The sequence below is a fragment of the Oreochromis niloticus genome, linkage group LG8 (genome assembly GCF_001858045.2).
Source record: "Oreochromis niloticus isolate F11D_XX linkage group LG8, O_niloticus_UMD_NMBU, whole genome shotgun sequence".
In the NCBI taxonomy this organism is placed as follows: domain Eukaryota; kingdom Metazoa; phylum Chordata; class Actinopteri; order Cichliformes; family Cichlidae; genus Oreochromis; species Oreochromis niloticus.
Window position 1 is genome coordinate 26,693,057 of NC_031973.2, and position 10,849 is coordinate 26,703,905.

At 38.4% G+C, this 10,849-nt stretch overlaps 1 protein-coding gene across 1 annotated transcript; it reads left to right on the top strand.

Moving 5' to 3' along the window:
* The first annotated feature begins 6,012 nt into the window (after positions 1-6,012).
* LOC109203099 (transmembrane protein 238) lies at positions 6,013-10,518 on the top strand. Its single transcript, XM_019362109.2, has 2 exons — positions 6,013-6,713; positions 9,991-10,518. Exon 1 carries the CDS (start codon positions 6,153-6,155, stop codon positions 6,702-6,704), a length of 552 nt encoding a protein of 183 aa, XP_019217654.1. The 5' UTR covers positions 6,013-6,152; the 3' UTR covers positions 6,705-6,713; positions 9,991-10,518.
* The last annotated feature ends 331 nt before the right edge of the window (positions 10,519-10,849 follow it).

Below are 10,849 nucleotides of genomic sequence, written 5' to 3' on the forward strand. Positions count from 1 at the left end.
CCCAACCAGTCCGCTGTGTCAATTTCATGCTCTGCCTCTTTAAAGCGTGATGTGTGCATGCATGCAAAAGTTGCATTGATGATATGTGTAAAGCCAAGGAGTCAGTAAGGAGAGCATAAAATGTATGAAGTACATTCCAGGGTCCTTAACCAGAAACAATTGAGCTAGGCAGCTAATACGTAATTACATGTAAATGTGTTAATAATGTCTGTTTCAAAACCTTCCTGTGATTAATTTCATGTTGGCTTGAAATAAAACATCTCCCTCTGCTGTTACTGCAAATTACTGCAACTTCTGCAACCACCTCACACATTTCTCTATAATGCTGAATGATGCCAAGCATTGAATATAACTTCAGTTTAACTGTCATATAAGGAAAAGACAGTGAAGTGAAATTTTAAATAACACCTGTGAAAAAATACCAATAACTACTTTATACAACTACAAACTAAAGAAGTACAAAGTCCAAATTTCGCATGATCAAAGAGTGCTTTTTCTACAGAGAGAATGTGATTCAGCTGTCAGTCCTATTGCTGGCTGCTGAGTTGAAAGAACAAAAATGTTAGAACTCATTAATCTACTTTTGTCTTTTTGAGTTTAAGAGTCACTGAGAGCACAATATTACCAAGAATGGAGGATTTGACTTTAGGATTAGTTTAATCTCAACATCCGCCAGGTCAAAGACGCACATTTTGTCTTTCAGTGGAAGGTTGTCACTGACTGTGCATGTTAAGTTTATTTAGCTTCAACTTAGAATACATAGTGTTCACGCAATAGGTGATAGGCTTTAAGAACAGTGTAAGAATTTAATAGAATCCAAGTGCCTCGTGAGGGGAGAAAAAAATGTGTGTGTTCACATGTGTGGGTGACTGCGTATTTGTGTGAGTGGGCAGAAAGAAGAGCTCCACATTGAGCCCCTCAGGGATAAACAGGTAAGAAAAGTAACTGCTCTCCTGAAACACACTATCAGTTTTAATGCAGCCTTCCAATTTTGTACCCCAGGTGGGGAAAAGATACCGCCTCAGATTTGAAACCCCCTGCTTCATCGACTCCACATCCCTCACTAGTGGCTAAAGCCGTGTAAACATTTAATGAAATGACTCTGTTTAATCCCACAAGTTCCTCAAAAGTCGAATGACTCCCTTTTTACATTCCCAACAGGTGATGAGAAGCAGAAACGAAGCATGCTTGATCGAGGAGGAAGAGAATAGAGGAGAATGTAATAGAGAGCTGGGTGCTTTTTGGGAAGCTGGATGGGTGGGCGTGTGGGGGGTTTGACTGTTTAAACGCTCACAGACACCCATGCGTGTCGAGACTGCAATCCTCTGGGAAATCAGGACCCGGGAAGCCGTCAGCCTTCCTGGAAAGATCCCCATTTCTAAGCACAGAGAGCTGACATTTTGAAATGTGAAGCAGCCAAACCACCTGCCACATCCAGAGGTTTGATATGAGGCTCAGATGAGACAGACAGGAATGGCAAATGGCTCCCATTTGTTACAGTTTTAGATCTCATTGCTCCCTTTGTTGTCCTCCTCCTTCCTCTCTGTCAGCCTTCGTCTCCAGATTCTTCATCACTGAGCTATAACTTTCGGAAGCAGCTGGGTATCACCATAATGACAATAGCCCCCTTGATATTATTGATCTACGTTCTCAATTACCTTCCAGCTTTCAATTATTTAATACCGTTCCAGCTACTTTACTTCCAGAAGTCGTTCAAAGACAGAAAAAGCTTTAACTCTCCAATCACACCTTGTCACGCATAAAGTATTTATGTGCTACACATCTTTCCTGATTGGTTTTACGCTATAATTCAATCACAACAGTGTTGGTTCGTAAAGCATGTACCCCACCCTCCACTCGGTGTAGCTAAATGTATAGTCTGTGGAGTCTGATTTTGCAGGTCTGCTACTTGACTTTATTGAAACCCCTTGCATACTCATGACAAATTAAGTGAACTTTTGAAACGTCAATCAAATTGTTCCACATCAAAGTGGAATGTGAGCATGTTGCTCTTTACACAGCTTTTATGCAGAGTGGAGAAAAACAAGTTCAGGCTGTTTTCACTCTCGCAGGCATTATTTTTAAAGATTCTTATTTTCTTGTTTTCATCTCTTTTGACTACCCTGGGGTTTGCCATTCAAAAGACTGTTTTTTTTCTTGTACTTGCTCTTTAAAATCAGTGTTTTTTATGTGTTTTTTATTTGTATTGATCTGACTCGTATTCATGTGTGCCAGTAAAATAACACTTTACAAATATTTCCTTTTACATGAACTGCAAATAAAATCACACGAAGAATCTCAGTGACTGACCAACTGGAAGAAATATAGCTTACTAAATATATTTTTTTATCAGTGTACTGTATAGATACTGTACAAATACATGTAAACAGCGGTGTCAGGGTATAACACCACTTCCTAATGTGGTGTCTGAATCAGCTTTACTACTAATTTATGTTTCACTAAATGTGTTTGTGTGTTTTTGTCTTCAGTGTTTGTTAAATGTTATAAGCACATGTCTTTGTTTTCTTATTTATGTGCTTCAGACTTTTATCCATGTTTGGATGGTTTTGTATCCAAGTCCAAGCAAGAAGCAAGAGTTATGTGCTAGCTAATTTACTTATAACTTTAAATTCCAATAAATCACATAAATCCTCTTTTTCGTGAGTGCCTGAACATGATTCACACTATTGTAAAACCTGAGAGAATACATACACTAATCACTGATTTATTGTATTTTACTCTGAGCACTCAAAGCACTTGTTACCAACACACCTCATTACCCAATCACACACATATTCATGCAAGTTGGGGTTTTTTGTATGTTTGCTTTTCTACACTTCAGCACCTTGTCTAACATTTAGACACACACTTGAAGTCACTGAGTTGACCATGAATTCCTCTGTATCCCACCATTTTCTAGAGTCAAATGTAAGCCCTTGGTGGAAACAGGTCATGCAGCAGGACAATAATGCCAAAACGCAAGCAAAGACTTTCAGTCCAGACCTCAAAGTGACTGAAATGGTGTGATGGGATGTCAAGAGAGTTGTATATAAACAAATTCCTGACATAAGTAGTCATTTTAAATAATGGATACTGTTTTTTTTATTGCCATATGACAACTGGGATAGCCTCCAGAATCCTGGCAATGCAGTGGAAGCGGATGGATGGATGGATGGAAACCGTGCATACACTGCTTCTCATTTAACTAAATTTGTTTTTGTTTTTGTTGTTTTACAGTTCTGACAGATTTTTTTTTTTCTGGGTGGAAGAACAACCTGTTGTTAGCACCCAGTAAATTAGCAAAAAACGAAAAAGCACTAATAACATTTACTGAATAAAGTCTAACCTGCAAATATCAGTCTAATTTTTTGAACCTTTATTTAATGAGAGAGTGAAGTTCCTGAGATTGTGAGAATGTCCTTGGTGAAGTCAGGCAACATTAACCAAGCATGTTGTTTGTTTGTAAAGGAATAATTCACACAAGGATTTTGGGACACTTTCTGCACATTTTATATGTGAAACATGCAGAAGGAGCCACTCTGCTATGAGACAACAGTGCTAACCACTGAGTTACTGTGTTTTATTCTTAAGCTAACAGCTATGCATCATCAGATAGCTGCTAACACTGTCTGGTCTTTTTTCTGTACTGAAAAAGGAAAGCGCAAGATCTGAACAGGCTCCTGCTGCAGCATCACTCCAGTGGAAGGATTTCAGACATCCTGTGATTTTGATGTACTGGTGATATAAAAATCATGACAAGTGAAGCTTTAAATAATTACATGTCTTTAACTTCTCATATAATAACAAATGTCAAATATTTATCACCATATGCTAACTAATAACTGAAGAAATTCTGACCTGCTCCATCTCACCGACGCTATCTGGCAGTACGTTATTGCAGAGGCAACTGCACTGCAGTGCTTTCACGCAGACTTCAAAATGTAATCTTAGGAACATATTTTGATGTGTCTCCACATGTGCAGTACCATGTTTTCTCTGTAGCTCCACCTTTTTAGGCTTTTTAGGCAGCTCAGAATTGATGATCTAAAGTACTAATTTCTACATATCTTCATCTGCATGCACCCTGATGTGCAACCTTTGCATCACATGTGCAAGAATTAATTTTCTATTTACTTCAAAGTCATTTCATTTTAAATTTCAATGTAAAAATGGTCACTTTTCCAGATCTTTTGCTTTGGCACTGCTGGTTGGTCTTTGCAGTCTGCCTCCATTGCAGTGCTTCATGTAGGTGCACCTGTGATTTGAAGATGACTGGTGCCCTCTAGCAGCTGGATTTATATATACAGAGACGCATGAAATAGGGGGGATTTTCTCTACATGTCCTCTGTGTCAGTCTTACTCTTACTCACTGTCAGTATAACTCATAAACATACAGCCCTGCCTACTAAGCAGGTTAGGCTGTAATTGCAATCACCTGCAAGCTGTTAGGAAAACAACATGATCAGCCCCTTTCACTCCTATGTTCGTGTAATTTTCTCTAGCAGATGCTTTGCATATGGCAAAGGAATCATTTTGAGCCATGAAGGACTTCACTGAAGGAAATCCATGTAATCTGCTGCGTCTTCCAGTTAATCAGGGAGCTTAATAAGTCATGAAATCATTCATAGTGTGACTAGGTTGCAGTTTCAATGAGCCCAACCCAATGAACAGCAGAGGGGTCTGGGGTCTACTGAGGAGGAGAATATTTATACCTTCAAGCATTGCGTGAAATATTGGAAGGGCAAAATGACTGCACACAGTTTATCCTGAAAAGAGATGAAATACAACCAAAGAAGTAAAGAGGATTTTATGTTATTGTTGTATCATGTGGCATTTCAGACTGCACTCATAGCGTTTTCCTTGATTAACACTCAGTAGCTTCAGTAACAGGAAATGCCTGCACAGCAAAGTAAAACTGACTTCTTTGTTTTAATATTTTAAAGTGAGGTTTGGTCCCTGCATTATGCAGCCTGTACTATCCTTAATGTGATGTTAAAAGGACACAAATGTGGTGTACTCCAAAATGTTATATTACTCCACCCATTCAACAGAAAAGATTGGGGGGAAAGTGCAAAATACTCACTTTTCTTTCATTACTACCACTGAGGTGCCCTTTAGCAAAGCCTTTAATGTCACCCAGCTACACATCACACCCCACCCCAGCAGCTTCAGTGGAGCTGCTCAATGACCAGTAGGGTCAAACTGGTGTTGAGTTCACATTTTCCTTTACTTTTTATTTCTATGTTTTATCTTTCTATTTCATTTTAAGTTATTTGTCAGCATATATTAAAGGTTTGGTTTTATTACCTTTTGATCAGACTTGTCAGCGATCACTTTGAACTACACTAACCTATATGAAAAGTGTAGATTTGTTAACATTAAGTCACTAACTTCTGATATTGAGTTCATTATGATAAGATTTTTCAAAGTTAATACAGCATAATGTGTTTAATTTTAACTAACACATGTTTCGTCCTAAAAAAAAATCATTATTTTGTGTATAATTTACACAGAAACATTCTCAAATCAAACCTGAGATACGTTGCACTCTACAAATATGTTGCTGTACACACAAAAAAGCATATTTTATTTAAAACATGATTTTTGTCTCCTAGGGCATATAATTCAATAAAAATCAGTGAATATGACATATTTCAGAGCTTTAATGCTTAGAAAACTATTTATTTCTTATAAGACGTTTCAAATCAGATGACGATGTTGTTACACAATCAAATTGTGCAGATAACACACCAAACTAAACGTGCACAACCTAAATAATGATCACACAGATGCAGAAAATACGTTTAAGCAGCAGCGTGTTCAGGTTAAATCCACCTGACAATCACTGGACAGCTGAACTTGCAGCTTGGATGAAATTACCCTTTCATCCCAATGTAGATGTAGGCATCTTATTTCCATTGTCTCCAGACCGCCAGGTATGGAAATTTACACTGTGCATCTAAAAGTGGCATAAGCACAAGCTATGAGGCCCCTGGGAGCCCGATTTCGAGTCAGTGACGTGGAATCAGGGCGGGGTTTGCGCAGGTGATCACCGCACAGGTGTAAGAGTGTGGAAATGTGCGTGCTGAAGAACAAGTTGTTTGAGCTACCCTACGCCGTTACTTTGGCTCGGCTCTCGACTCTGCTCTGGGATGGATCGCAGCTTCGTGGGGAACTGCCCGCCATTATTCTTCCTCGCCCTCATTTTTGACGTTATTGGTCTGCTTGTACTGTTGGTCGGAATTTTCGGAAACCTTAAGCTGGAAGGCCGCTTCTATGGAGATTTCCTCATCTACACGGGCTCTCTCATCATTTTTCTCAGCTTAGTGTGGTGGGTACTGTGGTACACGGGAAACGTACAGCTTTACTCGGCTGACAGGACGAACTCTATCAACTTAAGGCACTGGGCCAGGAAACTGTCCGAGAGGCTGTCCGTGAGCGGCAAGAAGCCCATGGAAGCAGATGACTTCAAGAAGAAAAGCATGGGGAACGGGAAAGAGATGAGCGGCACTGTGCGTGCGTCTGCGCCGCCTCGGGTTATGTGGGAAGGTGGCAACTTAGTCTTGTCCGGCCATGACAACAAAGGCTTTGATGGAGGGACTGAGTGCGCATCCCTAGCATACAAAAACATGGAGCTGGGGGTGCTGAGGAGCTCAGATGTGGGTCTGCAGGCACAGGATTGCAAACCAGAGAGGCTGCTCTGACAGATCATGGTGCGTATTTCACCCAACAGCAAACCAGAGACCTTATTCGCTACCTTTCTGTCTTGAGTCTATTATTGGAACTTGTTCAGTGTTGCGGAGACTTTGAAAACCCATTCGCTCCCTCCCTAACCTACTGAATCTCCTGACACCGTAACCTGTTACATTCTGTAAAAGTTAAAGCAAACCTCTGAAAAATGTATGATCCCCAGAAAGTCTGGCTGTGTGGAACCCAAAAACAATTCTAATTGAAAGTCATAAATATTCAGCACGTTGCCCTGCTTTCACCCTTCCTGCCAGTCTGCTGCTGTTTTGCTTTTTGTTAGTTGTTCACTGCCACAGCATTAACTCTTTCATCAGTCATGTTGGCATCCACATTGTCTTACATAATGACATAGCAACCCACTCGAACTCCCGGCACCCCAGTTATAATTATCAGATATTTTACATCACCCTACCCTTAGATGTCACCCACAGGGAAAGGGGAGGAATGGGTGCCCTCAGATTAGAGCTCTGCCAAAGAGTGAAGCTCAACACCAACTCCCCCAAAGAGTAGCTTTCCAGGACCTTTCTCAGCACTCAGCTCATGAATAACTGTAATAATAGATTGAGGGGTTTTTTTTCCTTTCCTAGCTGCTGTGAAAAGATCTTCAGTGGCCTGTGGCGGCTTTTAATTAATGAGCCTGACCATTTCTACTCACCTTCACAGTTATTATTTTAGCTGTCAGTTTGCTTGTAACTAGCTGGCAAGCCAGACCTTTGGGCCAAAACGAGCAACTGCTTTTTAATGGAACAAAGCAGCACTTTTGATCCAGTGAAATGGAGTGCGGTAGGTAGGTAGATTGGTAGGTGGGTGGGTGGTTGTAGGTATGGTTGGGCACCCGGCCACGGAAAATGAGCAGGGATCATATACGAATCTGCCTTTGCCCATCCAGTAGTTCCATGTAGTTAACTCCAATGGCTCCTAGCCAGAGTCCTACATTACCTAACTTACCTAATGATCTTGAGATATGGAAATGTGACAAATGGTGTGGTCACAAAAGCAAACACTGTATTCTCAACAATAAGGTTGTGTTCTGTACTCTGACTTTACTGCGTTTGATGTAAGACAAGCAAGCAGTGAGACACTAAACTAAGGTCATGTCCCATGTTTCTGGGAATTCAACACAAGAGATGGTATTCTTCCACTAGAGTTTATTTTTTTTCTACATTTACAAGGTTTCTGGTACTAAATCTTAAAGCAGTTTTTCCATATATGGATTAAACCTAGCCCCGGGCCCAGAAAAGAAAAATTCAATGAAGACTTTTATTGAAAAAAAGTTTATGCTTATGTGGGCTCAGTCTATGTTTTGGAAGCTGAGCCTTAGTGATTAAACCATCTATTTTATCCAACATTTATACAATGACATAAAAGGGTTTACAGTTTATTTAAAAATGTAAAAGCCAGGAAGCTGATCATTTTAAAAATCAAGACTTGATGTTTATCAAATTATACTTTTGATAAATAAGCTAATTACTCTTTAGAAAAGTATTTTTCAGACAAACATCCAGCTCTAATTGAAAAAACATGTTTTAGTTTTACCAAAAAATACCCTGGCCAGCCATCACAGGTTAATTATGAACCATAGCTACTGAAAACTATGTTACTCCCTGACTAAACTGCAGTCAGTTATGTTTAGATAATATTCTTTTAACTTGACATGCTTCGTTGCATGTCTTTATTGCATTTTAAATTTCATTCATCTAAATCTATTCTTTTTGTAATTAAACCTAGCCCCCTTTAATCGTACACTTGTCTTTTTACTTCTGTATACTGAACTAAACTTGGAGTCAGTAAACGTTTCACGGGCTATTTTGGTCGAAGATTAAAAAAAACACAGGTGTGTTTGGGCGGGGTCACGGTGCAGACCTCAGTATCACTGAACTCACTGGCCACAGTTCTGACTGAAGGCACATAATATTATCCGTGTTTATCACTGCACATTCCTCCAGTGATCACACGCCTCCACCTAAGGATAACATTGCTTTTGTAGCAACCACCTATTCTTTATATAATGAGTCAGTGTGTAATGTGTTTTTCAGTTAGATTTGATATTGGACTGTGGACCTAAAACTGCAAACGAGATATTTCACAACATACATTAATCCTGCCATTAGCAGTTAGGTTCAGGATTTGGTGTTGAGCCCTGCATGTACTTGTTGCTATAGTAGGCTAATAATAATCAGTTATTTAAGTATGTGTATAATATACAATTAAGTTGGCTCTTAGTTTAATGTTTGAGTGTAAAATTACACAATTTACCATTCATTCAACAGACAAATATCAATATTAGAAGTAATTTAGTGTTTTTGCTTTTTGAAAGGAAAACCATGCTAAAGTGTTAAAAATGGTGAATCCTTTTTTATTTAAGAACATAATTGAACTTAATTATTGTTTAATTATGTTTTATTGATGATTATAGGAGACCCTAAAGTATTGGAAATACTTCTTTTAATAAACACTAAAGAAAAAACTTTTCAGCCTAAAACTTAAACCAATTGAATCAAGTAAAATCATGAATAACCCCTAAGTCATTATTTAGACAAAAGTTACTCTTGCTAAAAAAAAATGCTACTTTAGTGGATGATTTTAAGTTCAAAGTACACAACAAGAATTTAAAAGACACATCCTTATTACATTTTTCTTTCTTCCTATTTTCTGGCACTTCATCCACCAAACCTTAAAATCAAAACTTAGACTCAGAGGCTTGAGTAACCGGTATATAGATAGAGTTACAGCCCTACAAATGATGCAAAAATGTGTTTCTTTCTACTTAATTGTGAACCAAATGACCAGAAAAAGGGCCTAGATCAGTACTTTGAAAGCCTTAACACTGAATTACTAAAATAAGTTGGCAAACAAAGTATTTTTAAATATATCCGTTTCCCTTTTCTCTCCTTAATCTCAAAAAAGTCCTTTATATGTAAGTCTTTTTTATATATATATATGTGTGTGTATATATATATATATGTGTATATATATGTGTGTGTGTGTGTGTGTGTGTGTGTGTATGTGTGTGTGTATATATATATATATATATATATATATATATATACACACACATACACACATACACACACACACACACACACATATAGGTTGTACAAGTTGAGAGGGAAATCTTGCAGAACCTCATATTACCTCTTATTACCATGTTCTGAAAATCAATTGCAATTGATACTTTAATTTAATCCGATTCTAAACTCGGCCAGTAAACAAAAGCCTCTTGTCTCCTCTTGTTCTTTACAGGTGATGACCGACTTTCCCATTGTTTTGAAGGGTGGCTCTCACTCCTTCACCATGCCTGTGCCACATTCAACAAACTCCAGCAAACTGAAAAACCTGAGCCGATGTCACTTTTTTAAAAAATATTATTAAATAGGGAAGAGAGTTTCTTAATCAGGGAGGAGCCCCACATCCACATTAAGGAGACGGGCTGAGCACATTGGAAGAAAAAGTCTTGGACTTAGTCAAAAACAATTTTTTGGTTGTTGTTTTTTTTTTTTTTTTTTTGTGTGCACCGTTTTCATGACAGATGTCAATTATTTTTTCAGAATAAAGTTTATTTGAATGTAGTCATTGCCTGATTCTCTTCATAGATGACTGATGCTCTCCTTTTTTTTGAGTTCACCTTCTGTTCTGTATGTCTATTTTTTTTTTCCTCTCATCATTGCTTTTTTTTATGTCACCTGAAGAGTGCAAATGATACCTTAAGATTTTTACATACATTTTGTTGCAAATCATACAAAAAATAAATAAATGTTTAGCGCTAAAATATGTGGCCTGTATATTTCTAGATTTTCCAAATCTACCTGCAGGTGAGAGATAAGGCTCTGTCAGTGCTGGAACAGAATGGGTTTGTGAAATGAAGTCACGTCCAGCAACAGAGCTGGGAAATCTGTTGTCATCATTAAGGAAACACATTTCCCTCCATCAGACAGTGTCATAAGAAAAATGTGAGATGTAGATACAGAAAGGAATGTGATCCGACTGTTTAAAGTCTTCCTGATTGTCAGACTTGTGGCTGGCACAGAGGAGGGAGGCAGCATTTGTTTTTTTCACTCCTTGAATGTTTTTTTGTCTAACAAACTGTGTAAAAGCTGTGAAT